The following is a 20723-nucleotide window of genomic DNA, read 5'->3' on the forward strand; positions in this document are numbered from 1 at the left end:
AACCATGAGGAAGATTAGTCGTCTTCTTGTCTTCAAACACTGGCAAGTGGAGGGGCACTGTTTGTGTTTTTTCTAAATTTATTTATTTTATTTATTTTTTATTTTTGGCTGCGTTGGGTCTTCATTGCTGCACGGGCTTTCTCTAGTTGCAGTGAGCAGGGGCTACTCTTCATTGCGGTGCACAGGCTTCTCACTGCAGTGGCTCCTCTTGTTGCAGAGCACGGGCTCTAGGTGCGTGGGCTTCAGGAGTTGTGGCTCGCGGGCTCTAGAGCGCAGGCTCAGTAGTTGTGGCGCACAGGCTTAGTTGGTCCACAGCATGTGGGATCTTCCCAGACCAGGGCTCGAACCCGTGTCCCCTGCATTGGCAGGCAGATTCTTAACCACTGCACCACCAGGGAAGTCTGGGGCACTGTTTACTAACTGAGGTATTTTTCAACCAAAAGGGGGGACCATTTAAAGGGATGTAGCAGCAAAAGTGATCTATAATTATCAAGTATTTGAAGGCAAATCCCATACATCCAGACTTTAACTTCCATAAATGATTACACCTCATAGTTTAAATGTAGTAGGGAATCAAATCAAGAGTTAGGGTAAAAAAGGAAAACTATTTAAAAAAAAAAAAGAGCAAGGGAGAGAGATGGAGGACTATGTGGACAGAAAAAACAAAATAAAATGTTCGCAATTTACTTTCATAAGAAAACATGAAAAAGCAATTAGAATTTGGATCCTCAAAACATGTCACCCTAGGCCCAGAGTATAAAAACTTACTCTGGATTTTTAGGTTCAGAATGAATGAATGAATGAATGAATGAATGAATGAATGAATAAATAAATAGGTAGAGAGAAGGAGAGGAGGCAGAAAAGGGAGAAGAGGGAAAAAACAAATACGGCAAAGTGCCAACAACTGTCCAATCTAGATGGAGGTGTTTACTGTTCTATTCTTTCAGTTTTTATGGCTGCTTCTGAAATTTTTCATTATAAAAACCGGGTTGGGGGGGGATTGCAAGCTATAGTATTGCTGATGATTTCTGTGAAACTTAGTGCAGGCTACTGTCCTAGTAAGCACAATATACTAGCATGTTTACTTGGGGGAGAGGGGTGAGTGGCGGGGGAGGGGTGAACCAGGAGCTCATCGCACACATCAGTGTCTTCACCATGGTCCCACTCAGCACCACTGTTCTCCCAAGGTGGTATATGCGGGAGACCGATCCGCTCCCGAGCTGACCAAGGAGAGAGCCTGGGACGGGCCCAGAGCAAAGGCAGCCATCGACCTGCCTCTGGAGCTCCCAGTTTATCACGGAAGGCAGGTATGGTTCAAAGAATCCCAGGTGGCAGAGGCGGACTGCAGGTATGGTCTAGGGAAAGGGCCATCCAGTAAACTCTCAGCCCCAGTTCTGGTGTAATTCCAAGAAGAAAGCTATGTCTCAGGACTGTTGTAAAGACTAAATAAGGCAGAGTATGCTCCGTGCTTAGTTGGTGGGACTCGGAGCTTAATACAGATGAGTTCTCCCTCCCTTATTCTTTCACAGAGTTGTACCTACCACCTTGAATTTGCAAAACAATTTTAAAATAAAGTTTCTCAAAAGAGTAGAAAGTTACGGGGACCCTTTTTATAAAAACTAAATTACAGAGTGAAAAGATTAAGCAGCCTTTTACAAGCGTTCTTCCCTTTTTCACCACTGTTCTTAGCTTCACACAGCACTCAAATTGCAGTGCTGGCGTCAGTCACAGTGTGTGCCACTATCACTTCTTGTCAGCTTGCACTCATACACACCCCCCACTTTCAGTAAGTTCGTTGTGTGTGAACAAATATTACTTCCATTCAGCCACACGTACATAAAATTTTAAAATGATGAACTTCTAGGTCTTATTCTAAAACCTCAAGATTATTCTTCATTTACACAATCATAGCAACCAGACCACATTTTCCCCCCAAACCCTCAATAATGTTCCAATGTCAAGTGAATTCTATGATACAATATATGAAAAAATTCTATTTTGGTGTTATTAATAGGACTCAAAGTTCTGTAGAGTCCTGCATGACTGATCAACCTTTCTCAGAAAATGTCTTCTGTAATAACATTTCATCTTCTGAATAATGACCTGGTACATGGATTAAATCAATGAGGCAACACCACAAGCATTTAAATACAAACATTACATACAGCAAACTGTCCTTTTGTAGGTGAGTTCTATGTCAACAGAAGGACTTGGCTAGCTCAGCTCTAGTTTTCCAATTTCCTTCCCATTAAACAGAGTACCAGTGTGAAAATTCAGCATGGATGTGTACGTGTGCACATGTGCGCACACACACATACCCATACTTTATGAACAAGTTTAATTCAGCAAGTATTAAGTGGGCACCATTTACAATCCAATTTGTGCTAGGTGGTATTAGAGGACACACATGTGGCTGGTAGAGAGGAGAGTGACTATGTATAAAAATAATGATGAAACCACTATCCTTGTACCAACAATCCCTATCAGAAGGGACACACCTCTGCTGTGGACACTGTGGCCCCAGACTAAAATCACATATTTGTAACTCCCCCTCCCGTCCCTGACCTGCAGACCCAGCACTTAAGCTGGGCTCTGGTGTCTGTAAGAGCAGTCCACAGCCTTCCCCAGGATGTAGCGAGCTTCTCAGTACCCAGCCTTGTTGAAATAATGACAAGGTTGGTCTTTTACAGATCATTTTTTCAATAAGCAGTGAGCCAGAGTGGAGGTACTCTCTAATCCAATGAGCGTCACTGACATGAAACTTTCACATGAAATACAATTTAGGTGTATGTAGAATAAGGCACTTAAAACTGTGGGGTACACCTGCCAAACGGTAGTGCTAGACTCGGAGTAAGGGGACTTGGGTTGCAGTTCCCATTATGCAAAGTAACTTCCCATGTAACGTGGGCAGGATCCTTTACCTCCCCAGGCCTTACTTCTCTGTCAAGAGAAGCAAAGGCTGGGCTCCACTAGAGCTTTTCATCTTCCACTGACATGCCACTAAAAGCAGGGTTGAAGGAGCTGAGTGTGAGGGTCGGGGTTGGCCCAGGGCTGCAGGGGGTAAGCTCATGTCCCTGACATTCAATGGCTTGTCTTACAACTTCCTATAATTTTGCATTTTATTCTATAATATGCTTAGGCTTAACAAAATATCCTCCTGCCCACCTACTCAGGCTGAAATTTCCTCTTGACTGAGAACCTCTGATGCACCACTGATTAGTCCTAAGATACCTTCCAGATGGAACATTCCAAGGTCCTATTAATTACGGGCTACTGAGAGCTTCGTTCTCAAACTCCAAATCATCGGACACCTTGTGCTAAATGAAAACCCTGGGTGTTTCTAAAACACCAACTCTTCAGAATTTCCCCACCATTTTATAAAAACAGCAGGATGAAGCATGGTTCTAATTAAAGAGTAAGCTAAATTTAATACACACATGCCTGTACCAAACTGGGGCTCCAAGAGCAAAGCACACACACGTGACTTCAATAATTACCCAAGTTTGTTTCTCACATTCTTTCTAGTGACTTTGGCAGGCTGCTCAAACCAATTAAAGTACTACTGGTAATTTACAAAGTAACACTGGTCTATAGCATTTAGTTTAAAAACTATAAGTGATGGGACAAACAAGAACCAGTTCTCCGAGCTATCGTCCATGGATCTAAAATGTACATTCAGTCTCAATTTGCTTTTTGTTTTCCATCCAATTTACAATTATTAAAAAAAAAAAAAAAGTGCAGGGAAGAATATGTAAACCAATTAAAAAAATAAACAAGGGAACAAACAGCCTGCTGCCTTTATTTCTTGGCCTAATTCTCCACAGTATCAATACCCTAGTGTGAGGTACAGAAGGTGACTTACAGAAACATAATCTCAAAGATCCCCGGGAGAAAGATGAGAACATAGAAGTATTTTCATCAGCTACTATTATTAATATGTATGTGATATTTAAGGTCTCACCCAATTCTAAAAATGACTTATGCAATTCACCTCTTAATCTGTGCTATGGTCTTAAAACTAGTGATTAAATTAAGAAAATAGCTTTAAAAGTCTCTTTTGGGACTTCCCTGGTGGTGCAGTGGTTGAGAGTCTGCCTGCCAGAGCAGGAGACGCCGGTTCGATCCCTGGTCCGGGAGGATCCCACATGCCGCAGAGCAACTGAGCCCGTGCGCCACAACTACTAGGCCTGCGCTCTAGGGCCCACGAGCCACAACTACTGAGCCCGTGTGCCACAACTACTGAAGCCCGCGCGCCTAGAGCCCATGCTCCGCAATAAGAGAAGCCATCGCACTGAGAAGCCCACGCACCGCAACAAAGAGTAGCCCCCGCTCGCCACAACTGGAGAAAGCCCGCGCACAGAAATGAAGACCCGACACAGCCATAAATAAATAAATAAACAAACAAACAAATAAATAAAAGTCTCTTTAATGATGACACAGAAAATAGTAAACTTGACTACACGTGGTAAATAAAAGGTAAAAGAATCCTTTTGGCATAATCTTTCTGGGGTGGGGTCTGACACTACGTAATTAAAAAGTTTTAAAGCTGCTCGTATCCTATATATACCATATACCCTTTAACCTGATAATTCCACTTTCAGAAATGTATCCCAATTCATCAGGTAAGAAAATAACACTGTAGATTTTTTCAGAACAGCGAAACCTTGGACTTACTAAACTCAACACCCACTGAAAGAGAGTTGGTGAAATACCTCATAGTTCTTCCAAGCAATCGGCTACTATGCATACAGCCATTAAAAACCATCTTTCCAAAGAATGTGAAGAAAAAAAAAATCATAATACGAATATAAATAGGTATCTATGTATAATATAAACATCTACAGCAAAATAAACTATGTGAATTAAGAACTATAACAAATAGCGGTAATTAAATGCTGAGACTACAACTGACTTTTATTTTCAAAACTTCATAAATATGTATTATTTTATATTATAATCAGAAAAAAAAATTAACACGCTTGAAGAACAGACTCTAAAAAAGTTTTTGCCCTCAGCTGAGTATTTTAGGACAAAGATTTACTTCGCCCTAAATTATCTGGGTACTATTTTAAATCTTCATCTTTGACTATAAACAATCTAAATATTTTCCTGCTTCTTTTCTTTTTGATGTTTCATAAATCGAAGCTAAACAAAATCAAGCTAAAAGCTGAATTAAGATCTTTAATACGTAACTTTAGTTCAGCCCACATTTAATTTTTCCTCATCTTAAACTTCTAAAGCAAAAACAAGGTATACATGTAAAGTATTATCAGCTTCAGAGTTATCAGAAGTATCCTTGTGAAAAAATGTGTAACCTTTAAAAAAATGTGAAAAATCTCAATGGGACAAATATTTGCGACCCCACCTTCAGAGCAGTGTTTTAGAATCCAGAGAACCCAAAGGAGTTTCAGCTTGTCTGCCCAGCCTTCAGGGGGCTCGCTGCTGGCGCAAAGCAAAGTTTCCTCTTTGGCCTTAAACAATACAAATGTTTTCTGATTCTTTCCTCCTCCATCATTTGAAAAAATAACCCCAAAGCAAATAAAGGCAAAATCTGAATTCAGATCATTCACACCTAATTCCAATCCAGCCCAAACCTAACACTTCCTAACCTAATGTAGCAGTAAATAAAATTATTCTGCTAATGAAAATACAAGTTTTATACAGATTATAGCATGAAAATTTTTTAAAAAATTGAAAATAAAAGGTAAAGAATGGTTGGTCACCAAAAGATAAGAATCAGAAGTTCTATAAAAAATAAAGTCATGGGCTAACAGAAGAACCCAAAATGATCACCCATCTCTACACGATTTAAATTTCATCTGTAATACTAGCTCGCTGTGAAATGTTTCCAAAATTGTATTTAAATAGTTTGTGTAGTCACTGAATTCCTTACATTTCACTTTTCTAACTATAAATGAAACCCCTAAGCTCAAATCATGTTTTTAATTTAACGACACATATTAGGTTACTCTGAGGTATGTGGATGAGGCCTAAGGGAGAGTAATGTATACTGAAGCCACACAACGTAACTAAACAAAACGCAGGGTGTTTAACTGGCATGGTAAGCAATCAGCCCATGCTCTCCACAAGAACTAGTTCCTCGTATCTGTGACAAACAAATACATACAAATGCAAAAGAGGGGGAAAAAAACCACCCAAAGGCATTCTGCAAACTCATTTCTTAAAAATGTAGTCCTCTCACAGCTTCATCCTACATGTCAACTGCACATACACTTTTTCCTATTTAAAATGTGTTGGGATAAAGACAGAATAGGTATAAGCTACATCTAACCAGCGTTAATATTTTGCAAGGACACAGCAGTTTTTATAAGGCTCATGCTCCCTTCATATTTCAATTTTTCAATTTTAGGCAATCTGAACGCCCAATTTCAGCTGCTGATTTCGTCATGTTAAGTTTCCAACCCAGATTTCACTAAGAAAGTTAAAAATAAATGCACTGCTGGGGCTACTGCCAGTGCACCCATCAGTAAATATCAACACAAGATTACAGAATGTATGTGGAGTATGCGTACTGAAATTTCAAGCAAAGCCTGATGCTACAATTCACAGCCATTCCCTCAATTTGGTTTAGATTTTGGTAGCCATTTGGACAGACCAACACTGGACATTATATCCTCTGTAAGTACATGGCAAGTCCAACACTGATTTTTATTTCGTTTAAGATAGTTAACTTGAATTCAGCGAATACTTACTAAGTATCTGTAAGTATCTACTATGAGCAAACCCCGTGCTCAGCACTGCACATATCAAGTGAGCCGGACACAGAGCCTACGGCTGAGAGTTCGGAGAGTGACGGGGGGACGAGGAGGTGGGGGAAGGAAGGGAGTATGAACCCGTGAGCCGCCACCCTGACGCGGGACACACCAAGTTCCATGAGCAGGTCATCAACAAAGGACTCGGAAGGGTTCAGGGCAGGAGATTCCTAACTGGTTGGGCAAATGCTAACTGTTAAGTGGAAGAAGTAAATGTGGGATAAAGTTCAAAAGATTAAACTAATTGTAGGTTAAACTAATTTCACAAAAATAGACAGTAAAGCTTACTGCCTGTGAGAGAATGATCAGTCACATTTTCCATGCCTCCAAACTTAGTATTTTTGTAGCTCACACCCATTTTACTAATCAGAACTTTGACATGTGCTTCATGCTTGTGTCCAATTACTCCAGGAGTGACACCAAGTACAAGTGAAATCACAAATTCACGCTTCAAGTGAAACTCATGAAGAAAATTTTATGGCCCTGACAGTGTCAGGAAGACACTCCGCAAGAGGCCCATCCTGTCAAATTACTCCTCGAACCTGAGTAAGACATCCCATCCATCCACGCCTAGTCCTTCGGCTCTGCCCGAGAACAGAGGCATTCGGTACACGAGATAAAGCTAGAACTAATCATGTACCGCTCCTGGGGCACTTAGCTTCTGGAAGACACAGAACGGCTTTTTTGGTGTCCTCTTAGGAGTTGCATAATTGATACATACTAAGGGCAAAATGCCTATTTTTTATACTGAATTAAAAACCTAGTTGCCAAACCAAGTACTCAAGAAAAATGAGCCACGTTCTAAGGTCTGCTTTAGTATATACATAAGCCACAGTGTGGTCAACTAGAAACTAATTATTAGGCCTCTTTATACCACCCACTATGGGGTTTCAAATGTGAGATTACAGGGAGGGAGCACATTTAAAATGCCTTCACATCCCTCCTGGACTTAGAGCCAGGTCTAGATGAAGACACAGGAGAGTGCCCTCAGCCCTCCTCCTCGGGCGGCTCAGTAAGAGACAGTGCTCATTAGCCTCTGGAGGACGAGGATGGATGATCTGGGCTGCTTTCCTGCCAGTCTCTACCTCAAAGAGATTTCCACAGAGGGGTTTCAAATTCTCCCTCATCCCCTACTTCCATTCTTCCCATCCCCAGCCAACAGAACCTTGTGGTATCTTTACTTTAGGCCACAGACAACCAAAACTGCCTTCTTTTCACAGGTGTGGGGGGAGAAGAGAAAGTCTTGGTAGCACAGCAGGATACAAATCAGCATCCCCATAATCCAGAGATGGCTGCCCTCCACCGGCTTGGAGAATCCAGAACGGCCTCCGCAGTAAGTCCAAAAGGAATCTAAAGCGTGACCGCGCAGGTGAACTGCCCAACAAACTGCTCTGCAAGGCCAAGCTCCAACTGCCGGAGCTTTTGCGTAGAATCGAATTAACTGACATAGAAGACAAACTGCACGTGTCTTTATGATTAGAAAGAGAATATTTATATAAAGATATATAAAAAGATAATATAAAAGCCACCACAATTTCTGCATCAACTTCTTTACTCGACCTGACCCCCTAATACCCCAATGTTCAGACACCACTGAGTCTTCTGAAACACGTCAAGCACTGTAAGGCTCGGCAGATGCTTCGGCAAAGCCTCTTACAAAGACCTTTATAGGCCTAATTATTAACTGTCATATATATGTAGACATAGAGGCTGAAGTCTTCATGAGGCATCTGGATTAAATGAAGAAAAAAATGAGACCTTGCCATAATCTTCAAAAGTGTTGTTTCAGTTGGTTAAAATGACAACTCACCTCATCAGAGAAGGCAAACTGGAGAGCTAAAGGAATCCACATGTAAATGGATAAACCATTGGTATTGGCAGTCATACCAACATCACAACCCCCGAAACATAAAATGAACCAAAACATGGACACGTGCACACACACACACATGCATGTGTGGTGCTACACAGAAGACATTTACATCCATGAGAAATGCACAATTTTGCCTTGAAGCAAAAATCTTTATAGGTTATAAATCACTCTCCTATTACTATGCAGAGTCACTTAATCAAGTGTTGAACCCTAAATAACAAGATATAATTCACGTGCTCAGATTTTAAAAATTCTTTTTTTAGAGGGAGAATGAATACGTATACAACTAAGGTCTGCACCTCTGGGTCTGTAGTTTTAAAAAAATAAAAAAAGTATGTATCATACCATAAACTAAAAAAAAGTCTGTACTCCTAACACATACAGGTAATATGAAAATCTATTCCCTGGCAATCCCGTGATCCCCTGCTAGCAAAGGCTCTCTAAACTGTGTGGCCTCTGCTTTATGGCTGACCCGAGTCAAGCACTCATTAAGCACTCATAACCACGAGGGGTAAGGACAGGTGAACCAGGACATGTTCGACAATCCCCAGGCACCAGAACCAAGGGAACCCTGGACACTAGACAAAGAAAAGGAATAACTGTGTCGTCAATAGGGTAGCATATTCACTGACCTCATTAACCCCAGGAGATGATAAGAGGATTTTTATTTCCAAATACAAAAGCATGACAACAATGATAAAAGCTACCATTTATTGTGCACTTCCTCTCTGCTGGGATTATAACATTCATTATTTAGTCCTCACACAAACCTTCTGAGGCAGTTACTAATATCATTCCCATTTTAGAGGTGTGGAAACCGAGGTTCAGAGTTAGGGTTAAGTTATTTAAGTCACAACTTGTGATAGATTCACGATGGGTTTTTAATGGATCTCCCTTAGTGCCACTGTCACCTAACAGATTCCCTGACCACTGGAAACGTATGACAGGTATTAAGAGAAGTATCAAATTCTGGAAAATACCATGAATAAGAGAGCCACACAACTGCCATGATGCAGGAGGGCAAAACGGTGCAGATTGGTGAGCCGGGGTCTCTGGATTAAGAGCCAGAATCTGCTATGTCTCCATGCCTTACACATCTCTGTGACTAGCACTGAATCAGGTGCTACAGAAATGGCAGACGTTTCTCCTGTAACTATTATCCATGTTTCTCTGGCCAAGTTTCTAATCTATAAAGTGAAGCAGCTGTATTTACCCCACAGGAAGGTTGTGAAGATTAAATACAACCTTGTATAATGCCTGGCACCAAAAAAAATTTCTTTTCCCTCATCCAGTCTGGTGCAGACAAGCAGTAAATACTGCAATGATTCAGAAGGAAAATATCACTGTGGGATAAGTAAGGGGAAGTTTCAAAGCGGTCACGGGGTGTGCACTTAGCTGTGACTACCCTTTGGAATGTGTGCTGGTAAGGTGAGTCTCCGCTGAGGGGCATGGAGGGCCTCTGGAGCGGCAGAGGGACCACCAGGCAGCACTCAGACTGGAGCATTCTTCTATACGATCCTGGGCGACTGGGTCCAGAACAGGGTTTCTTCTTCCTTTTTGCCTTAAGTACCATGTATTTCTTCCCTATTCTCATATTTCAGAAGTATAGAAACCTTCAACTATTATCCTTCCCTGGTGCTCCCTTTGGTGCCAGGCAAATAGGGCCTGCTGAACAGCTGCAGGAGATGCTAATAAGAGCAAGTCTGTCCACAGGTTCCTGTTTTTCTGTATGTTGTATCATCAGCTAGTCAATCCTTCTTACTCTTTAGTTTCTATCTCAGCAGTAAGCGATGCTTTTAAGGCCAGTGTTGAATCTCAGAGAAAGACTTCTCCTCTGACTTACTCTTGACTACCTGAGTTATTTCTGAGATCACAGTAACTCACTGAAATTCAGTTAAACAGTAACCCAACTTATGAGAGTAGCTGCACCTACCATCTTTCGGCTCAAGTCAACAACCGACAGGCAAATAGGTAGAATGGTATCACTACCAGCCAGCACTCTCCCTGAGAAATAAGCTATTGTTTAACCCCATCACCACACACACACACGCACATGCACACGCACACACACACACACAAAATGGGGCAATAATTTGCTATACTGCAACCTGAAAAAATGCAAAATTTCACAATTTCTAAAAACGAAACCTATTCTAGAATTTTAAGTAACCATTAATGGATAATAAAAGACAAAGCAATGTTAGTTAAAAAGGTAAAAATCATAAATAAAAAAGCAGTAAAAATCATACTCCAAGTTCCTAAAGGTTGGAAATCAGGTAAAAGTCATAGTGTCAAACTACCTTTGCTGCCTGTTATAAAACTGGTTAGGAGGTCCTACAGGAAAGATGTGCACCCAGACACAATAGCCCACCACATAATATAGCATCACCTTTTCAAGCTCATACCTGAAAAATTGACAATTTGAAGAAAATTCAATATTTAATCCACCTCCAAGTCTCAACTTCATGGCCCTCTATTCCCTGAAAAGTATCATCAGCTAAAGAGCTGGTACTTATCGGGGCCAGAAGGCCTTTGAGAAGATATGGCAACCTTAGAAGCAGACACCTGTCTGCTCTAGCACAGCACTCTCCTTTAAGGCCAGTGTTAAATCTCAGAGAAAGGCTTCTCCTCTGACTCAGGGTGAGTTTTAAAGTTCACAGTGAGAAATCTTGAAAGGGGTGGGGAATTTTTTTTTTTTTAATCCATGAGAGTAAATTTAGAACATGCATACTGAACTCGTTCCTTAATTTTTTTTTTAAGTGACATATATCACTTTCTGGGTATTAAAAGTCTCTAGTCATGGCCATTAAACTGAGAGAATCTTGAACCAAACTCTATCCAGAGAGCAAATATGAAAATAATTATGAATCATTTCTTATAGAAGAAAGTCAGACTCATTCTTCATTTTAATTGATGTGCAAGACAGTCCAAAATAGTCCAACACCCATGGAGAACCACTCACTGGGTTCTTCTTGTGGGGCTGTTACAGTAATCCCCTATCTGCAAGCAACAACTAGCACCTAGACATCATTTATCGATGACCTGTGACTGGCTTCAGCATAAACAGATTGGTTACCAAGTAAAACCCTGTTGGCAGAAAATCTGCTCTGGGCATGTTTAGGTTTTTATGCTCCTCTTCTCCTGTCAAATTAGCTGTAATAACTTGCCACCAACACATTAAGCCTTCTCTAAGGGGCTGTCATTTAGTTTAGCGGATGTCTTTAAAATCCATTATATTTCTATAGCAATTTAAATTATTACCTTAACATTGCTTTTCTTACTTCCATGAATAAAGTAAGGATGTGCTTTTTATTAGAAAACAACTACTTGCCATCAAAATTGTTCTCTGGTGCCCTGCTTTCCGAAATATAACTATTAAAAGGCCAGGAACATGAGACCAGGGAAGGGGAACTTGTTCAGTTTTTACTAAGACTAAATTTAAACTATCAACCTTCATTTAACATGGATTTTTGTACTGCTTCAAGTCTCAAAAGAGAACATTACAATCCCCAAAGACTAAATCACTTGTCTCTTTTAAGAGTTATCAGAATAGCATTATGCTGAAAGTGACAGCCTGGCTCTGTTCTGTTTGTTAATGCAGCGCAGACTTGCTGGCCAACTGCAACTGGCTGTGAGTCCTTATCGCAAATAAAACTATTTTTGTGCCATTTCTGTTTTTCACTTAAACGTCACCAGCTCTTCCAGACTCAGGACCTGTCAAGTGTTCTGTTGCCAAGACTCTGCCTGTCAGAAAGGTCAGCATCCAGTACCTTCCAGTTGGGTCCCAAAGGGCCTCTCTTGGTTTTGACTGACTGGAATAACGCTGGGTCTTCATCAGCTTTGTAGTCCTGCAAAGGAAAACAAAGTCAGAAGCAGAGAAGAAAACCAGAGAAAATTCTTTAACCTTGCCAGAACAGCCCTTTGCAGCTACTAAACACATGACAGAAACTGACGGGGCTTACTGTGCTTTGCATAAACGCAGGAAAATGTTTCTATATGATATTAAGTTCTCAGTTTGGTTCTCTTTGCTTTAAGCTTTTACCTTGTAGCAAAACAACTACATAATAAAAGGTAATAAAAGTCCTGACTAACAGTCCACCATGACTGGTTGCTGGATAGCTATCTCTTAAGAAATCTTCCAAAACTTTTCAACAGTTTCAGCATTTTGATATACATATAATCACACTCAAGAAATAAAGCCGGCCCATACCAGTTTCCACAACACCCACAGATGAAGACACTGGACTCTAACGCCTGCTGGAGAGCAACTACCATGACTGGAAACACCGATCAGAACCACGGATGCTGTGGCATCCCCTTGAGCTCTGCCACGGCTGGGTCTGTGGTGGATGCCTCAGTTAGGAGGCCAGCCACTCCAAAGCCTTGTTCGTGGAGAGCCATGGGTACACAGGCAAACCTTAGGGACTACACTCATGTCAGCCCTGCACTGCCAAGTGAGGTGAGCGAGGGCTTTACGACTCCATATGGGACTCAGTTATAGCATGCCATAGGGAACAGCCCTAAAATCTAGGTTTTATAGGAGGTTTTGGTGTGTAAATTGTTTCCCTTAATATCCTCTTTCTGATAGAATGGAAAACATGACAGGAGTAAACCTTTTTAATCCTATCTGCTTTACAAAAGTTCTTTTGTCATTACACACATACATACACACAATCTACAGATAGAAATAAAAAACTACTTTTGAAGAGTGAACATCCAGATTTAAAAAAAGAAATGAGTTATAACAGTAACAGTGAACAGAGGTCAGTTGAAAATACTACAGAAGGAGAGCCCCTTTCTTCTTGAGCAGAATTTTTAAACCAGGGGTCCTTCACAGCATTTATGGAGGGACCACATACTTTGAGAAAAATGCCCAGACGAGTCAATATGAAAAAAATCATTGTTTTAGAGATAGGGGCAGTGCAAGCACTGAACACATGCCAAAGCATAATACAAACTTTCAAAATCAAAGAAAACATGCTGAGAAGCAGCCAATCAAGACTCAACAGTTATTCAGTAAATGCATATGACATGTTAATAATTCCTAAAGAGAAAGTTATAAATAAATTACGTGAGGAAGGAGAAAAGTGAGGTTCGGGTAGACAACAAAACTTTAAAGAAAGATAACTGGGCAAATATGTGACCTTGAACTCCTAACCTCTGTCTTCTAAGAAGCTACAAAAAGGCCCCCCAGAGGGCTAAGACGATTACGCAGGCAAACTTGGCTGGCCATGCTGGGCCTTACTGCTAAAACACGCAACATGGCGCAGCTACAGGCACGAGGTCAGTCAGCACTGTCCAGGAATGACAAACTGGGATGAGCCAACTGCAGGGAGTCAGACAACGGGAGTTACTTGGTGTGTCTGGGCTCATCAGCAGAAAGTTCAAGTACTGTCAGCTAACATGAATTCTTAAATTCCAATTTAGAACCGCACCCTAAAAATTAACAACTTCACTGCTGACTGAGAAAAGAATCAACTGTACAGGTGGTCTCAAGACCTGGATTCACAGTGAGAAATCAGCTGTCCTACTAACAAATACTTGTAACCCCATAACACACTTTCTTCTAGGTCAGAGGCTTGGAAACCCAGAGATAAGCTCGGTTTCCTCCAAAACTGAAAATATTTAACATTATATCAAATAATCACTTTTGACATCATCTCCCTCGATTCCAGGTCTATTTATTGAACAGCCGTCACAGAAAAGGTGCATTACATATGCACCATGCAGTGCACAGGATGCTATGCTAAGAGGTAGTCTAAGGGATCTGAGGACACAGGAGAGCCAACACCTGGTTCTGGCTCCTAGAAAATCAGTCTAGCTGGGAGCAAAGCAAGAGAGACAAAGAAAAGGTAATCGAAACCCCAGGGACTACATGTTGACTGCCAACAGAGAATGGAGAGGAGAATTATAGACAGAATTGAAACCAACCGACACCAGCCAAGGAAATGTATTTTTAAAATGAGTTTTAACATCATGTTTAAAAGTAGAAAAATCTTACTGCTAAAGAACACTGTGTTAAAATTTTTTATGATAAAATTTTAATTATCTGTATAATGCCCAGAGGTCTGACCAGTGTTTAACATTTAACAGTTCATCTCATTTGAAGGAAAAATACTTCCTTTTTTCTTTTTTACTAACTGGGGTGTGACCTTACTGTGGGCATGATGCTCAAGTTTTTGTTTTTTACAAAATCGAAGATATTATGGAGCCTGGCATGAGTTGAATAGTAAACACCACATTTCCTGAATCTAAGAGGCTGCCAGTTACAGAATGCTCCATTATTTTATGTACCATTAAGAAGGAAAACACTAAGCCCATAGAACATGCCACAACTGGAAGACAAATCTGATGAAATAGAGACTGCAGAACTGTCTCTGAGGATGCTAAACTCACCAGCTCCAAGAGAAAGAAAAAAAACAAAATCCACAAAACAAAGTGTACACAAGTATCAGTAGGGCTGACAGTATACAATAAGGGTAGTACATAAACCAAGGCAGAACTTATTTAAGAAAAGCGAGCTTGGTCTAAAAATCGTATCAGCATAAATTATTTTCATGTAGAGGTAAACTAATTAAGGGGTGACTCACCCCAGGAGGTGGGTCTAAGCATGATTACAGCAGCAGTGAATGTGAAAATGTAAGCGGTTGGATTAGATGGACTTTTGGACAACACTCCTTTCTCCTTCCTAACCCCACCCAGCTCCATACCAGGGCGACACCTTAAGGGATTTTCAATACCTATCTGACATAGATTAATTAACTGAAGAACATGGAATAACACTTTAAAAGTTCTCCACTCTGGACCTAATATACCGATCCTGAAAGTTTATTTCCGAGCCTTCATTATTAGTGCTATTCACTGGATAACTTTTCTGAACTATGGATTCACAAAATTATAGAGGTGAACTGCACCTTGAAGACCACCCAAGTCACTTCAATTCACAAATGAGGAAACCACAGTCCAGCAAGAAGGTGGCATGGCTCACCTACCTGAGGACTTGAACACAAGCCTTCTTACCCTCTGTCCTGGGCTCATTCTAGTCCAGCACACAGGAGGACAGCAGAAGGGTGTCCACAAAAGCCAGATAAGCAAAACACATTTCAAAACCACCAAGAAGCAGCAGCACCAGAGGTACCAAAGTGGATTTTCCTATAAGGCATGCGTGTGTGCATATAAAATATCACACATACACATATATACATACATCTCCAAAGCTAAGTCTTCCCTCTCTGCTTTTTTCTCTTGAATACAAAGCAGCAAACATTAAGGAAATACTGAAAATGCAACAAACCCAATTATTAACAATAGCACCTTAACCTTGACAGATGAGGATAATGCATCTTGTCAAAACCTAGGAATTTTTTTGTGCTTTTTAATGTTAGTTTGAATACGTAAATGTTTAATCAGTTGAATTAAGTAGCAAGATATTAAAAAGCAGGAAGCAGGTGTGGTTTTAACAACCTCAGTTTTGTATCTCTATAACAAACATTTAATTTTTTGAACAGTATCTTTTTTGCTACAATTTTATTGTTGGGTAGCTAGTTTGGTCTTTCTGTATATGAAAACCGGCCGATTTATATCCGTATCACAATGAACAAATATATTCCTTCATGTATGACAGTTTCAGCATACAGAATGCAACCTCCGCTACCAATTATAGCTGCAAATGAGCAATAGTGTGGAATGAGACAGCCTGCTGGCTTTGTTAGTATTCTGTCTCCTTTGGGATCCCGTGGGGAAAGGGGAGGCTCTGATGAAGAGAAGCCCTTGGCTCATGGTTTATTGTGCTTGCCACCAGCTGCAGACTTCTCATCTCATTAGTTCTTTTAGAATACTGTGGGTGAAGACAGCTGTAGCCTACTTGAGTCTTCAGCTCCTGGGTATTCTGAAGGCTGAATTTGCTATGCACTTTCTGTAATCCTTGGGGAAAAAAAGGAAGCAAATTCACTAGGCCAAGGAAATGTATTTTTAAAATGAGTTTTAAAATCATGTTTAAAAGTAGAAAAATCTTATTGCTAAGGTGCACTGTGTTTAAAAATTTTTATGATCAAATTTTAATTGTCTGTGTAATGCCCAGAGGCCTGGCCAGGATAAGGAAGGGTTTAGTAAAACCATCATTATCAAGTGAGGTGTAATGTCCCCAGACACTGCTTGCTCCACCAATGCTAGCGCCTGAACAACAGAAAAACACAATGGTATCAGCATAAGGTAGATTCAGATAAGTGTTAATACAGCTCTATTTAATTGAAAACTCTTATTTAAGTAAAAAAGGCAAGTCAAGACACCCTTTGGAGAACAAATAAAATAAAATATGGTAAATAAATGGATTACTGGGCCTCCATGCTAGAGCCACAGAATACATTAATTAAATTCTTATAAATAACTGTTTTCTGTCACTGGAATACAAAAGTTGTGCTACCTCTTGGGTGTACATCTGTTACTCACTACAGTTCTCAATAGAAACTCTCAACAGAAACCAGATTCATTCTGAAAACAAAGGATATTAGTTTTATGAATCTTTTAGCATAGTGGCTGTCCCCCAAAATGCAAGTAAAAAATCTGTGCTGAGCCAACCCAATGTCCTCGAGCCAGACTGAACTCATGATTATAAATGGGGGAGTGAGCAGGTGATGGGGGCAGGCTGGTAAGAGCTTCTTAACAGCTTGTGGAAAAATCGAGATGAGCTCCAGATAACAGAAACTGCTTAAAGAACCATGCCTGGGTTACCACAGGTGAGGTTACAGTAAACTAAGGAAAGGAAAAGAGTGCCCAATCCACATGCATTAGCAACTCCTTGACACCTGCTCTCCCCAAAGAGAAACAATTCTACAGGGTAAACAAAAACTTGAGAGAGATATTAATGCCTTCCTTTAGCACAAGATGATTAATTAGGTGTCTATTCAAATAGCTCAAAGATAATCATTAAGTTTAAAATGCACAGGTATTGCAGCTCAACTTAGCAAAGCTCATTTCTTCCAATCACATCCTAAAAGTAAAGACCAGGATGGGGGAAAGAGCTGAATTAAATATGTAGATAAACAACAAACATCATTTATTAGCACTGCCCTGTATTTTCCAGTACTGTGGCACTTAGAAAAAAGGAGTTCCCAGATCCTATCACCATTGACCCAGTGCATAGCTAACTGGAGCTGAGAAAACTCAGGCCAGACTCTAAAAGGGAAGCCCATTTAAAAAAAAAAAAAAAAAAGTTTGCATTAAATTTTGCAAGTAACAGAGGTGTAAAGAGAAAACATTTACTAACTTGTTTAAGAAACTCATTTCAACAGTTATTTTCAAATAAGCAGTTTTCTTTCCTATTTTTAATCACATCTCCCCAGTGACTCCTCACCCTTTCAGGTTCCCATAGAGTACCATTAATGTAGTATAAGTAAATCTCATTAATTCAGGTCCTACCACCTTGGAATTCATAATAATTCGGAAGGGGCTAGACTGAAGTTTATCTTTGCATGATCTATGAAAAAAAGATTTGCTACACAAATTAATAGAGTAACAAGATCTCAGGAGGGCTGTTTAAACAGTTCAGAAGTGTTTTAGAGCAATTCAGAAGCATTCATTTGCATATAATTATTATGCTAATTACAAATCATTCTTATCTATTCATTAAAGCAGATTCCCAAAGGACCACTAATTGTCAATAACTTGTTGGCCTAGTTTCTGTTACTGAATGTACCTCAGAGGAACAAAACTGCATTAAAAAATATTCTCTAATTCAACCCTCTCATTAATCCTTACTGGCTTTCCACCAATGAATCCTTAAAGCTGAATTTTTAAACAACTGCCCTGAGAACTGAGAAATGCAGTCAAACCTACACACCCAAACAGAACACTTTCTTGTAATCTTTTCAATCTCATAGAGACGCTGCACAGAGACCTGGGGTGGGCGAGCTTGGTGGACAGGGGAGGGGGACAGATGCTGTCAACAGAGCTCTGTGCTGAAAGGTGGCCACAGCCTAGGGCACTGCTGGGCTACAGCACAGCTAGAGTAATCGCCTCCTCCATTCTTTCTCATCTTGTCCGAATCACAGCCAGAGCCTGCCAACACTGTCATGTTTATGAAGGCAGACCCCCAAAGCCTTTGGAAGGTTGCAAATTGGCAGAGAAAGAGCAAAAAACTCAGAATTTTAGTTACGAAAAGAAGTTACAACCAAAAGCCTGATGTGACAGACTCCATCTCCTACAACCTGGCAGGGAAACTAAATAGTTGGGCTCCAGAGGCTGGCTGGGCTCCTGGAGAGCCCAGGGCTGGCGGGTACTCCCCAGCCCCCCTCTCAGGGGTCAGTAGGCTACTGGTTTGGATAAGCCTGTGTTTCATACACAAATATACAACATATTTGTTACTGTTACATTATATTTATTATTATATGTTTATATAGTATAGCATTTAAAAATGAAGACATTTTAAACTCTTAAAACCAATGAAATAAGTTTCAACATACCAACAAGTCAGTTTTATTAAAGATGATTGTTAAATATATATTTTAAAATTAAACCGCGTATGCCTAAAACATAAACAATATGTTTAGGAAAGTTTTGCTTAACATAAATGCATTTATTTCCTTAAATGACAGTAGATCACAGAACATATTACATCAAATTCCTTAAACTAAAATGGGAATGTCCTTTTGAAAATGCACAGGGTGAGCCCTCTCCAGTAAAATGTCCATTTTGGTTCATGATCTGGGCTTCAGGCACAGCTGCATCTAAATCCCAGGACCCCATTAATTCCATTAGCACCAATTTAACAAACACTAAATGGGAACTAATTGCAGAAAAAATTTTAACTTTTTTTTTTTTTTACAGCAAGAGCAAAATCTGATAAGCAGCATCATTCTTGCTACCATTTTAGGAAAACTTACTTACGTTCCAGGCACACACTTTCTCCTAGTTAACCCTCACAACCTTGGAACAAAGTTACTACCATTGCCACTGGGGGTGAGGAAGTGAAGTTCCTTGCCCAAGTTCACGGTGGCTGAGCAGAGCCAGGACTCAGATGCTGCTCTGTGGACACCCAGGCACCACGAAACGTTACTGCAAAAATGTGACGTGATTTACACTTCATCACTTGATAAGACTCAAGTACCCTAAGGGATGTTTACTCCCACTCAGTCTAGAGAACCTCTCCTTGAGGGCTTTACACTGCTGAAAAGGGCTTTTATATGGAATAGACTTTAAAAACTTGATTTGGAGCTGTTTATGCTAATTTCTTTAAAAATATCTGCCGTTAGCTGCTCAAAAAAAAACCATTTTCTAACTCTTACCAGACAATTTCTCCCCCCTAGGAACTACTTCACACCTGACCACCTCCACCACCCTCCCTGCTTTTTTTACTTTGAAATCATGGAAGAGATTAGAAGTAAACACCAGTAACAGGTTCTAGTGGAAAAAGTATTTTCTGCAACATAAGCTCGTACACACAGAGTTTGCAGAGAAATTTTAAAATTCTTGCTAAGATTTAAGCAAGCATGAAATAAGCAATGTGCTCTTTTCCCACAAGAGGGCACTGCCATCCAACTATGCCTTCAAATACACAGGACATTCTCTAAATCCACCACTGGATGCAAATCTAAGTGTTCCAGAGTACTTGACCATGTAAGGCAGCCGAATAAAGAGGGAAACATTTTCACATTTCTTTTTAATAAGAACCATGCTTACATTTATTTATATCTTCTTTGAGAATGGAGAAAAGAAAAAACCCTCTGTAACTCACTACAAAAAGGATCTTGACAATGATTTGCTTCACAGCACAGCGAAGGGAGATGAGAAAAGCCTTTGACAAGTGACGTTTCTTAAGCAAAAGCAAAACCACCACTACCTCAAAACCTGTACTTGAGTTGTTCTGTTTTTTTTTCCAGAGGTCAAGGAGGCTACTACTACAAGTCAGGAGCTGGATCACAGCTCTCACCTCTTTATGATGCACACACTTTAATAAAGAGCTTTTGGAGCTCTTGCACATACACCGGGGATAAGTTACACCCTTTCAAGATAGAAATGAGTGTCTAGGTTCATTCTAGTGGCAGAAGGGAGAGGTACTCTACTGGGTTGAGTGTCTGCTC

General features: G+C 40.3%; 1 protein-coding gene across 2 annotated transcripts in view; it reads right to left on the minus strand.

Moving 5' to 3' along the window:
- Window positions 1-20723, minus strand: part of PITPNB (phosphatidylinositol transfer protein beta) — a 61031-nt gene that overhangs the window by 9074 nt on the left and 31234 nt on the right. For both annotated transcript variants that reach the window (XM_061168913.1, XM_061168914.1), the window contains exon 8: window positions 12417-12494. In XM_061168913.1, coding sequence (XP_061024896.1) covers window positions 12417-12494 — 78 coding nt within the window. The remainder of the gene's footprint in view (window positions 1-12416; window positions 12495-20723) is intronic.

This window comes from Eubalaena glacialis, chromosome 15 (genome assembly GCF_028564815.1).
Source record: "Eubalaena glacialis isolate mEubGla1 chromosome 15, mEubGla1.1.hap2.+ XY, whole genome shotgun sequence".
In the NCBI taxonomy this organism is placed as follows: domain Eukaryota; kingdom Metazoa; phylum Chordata; class Mammalia; order Artiodactyla; family Balaenidae; genus Eubalaena; species Eubalaena glacialis.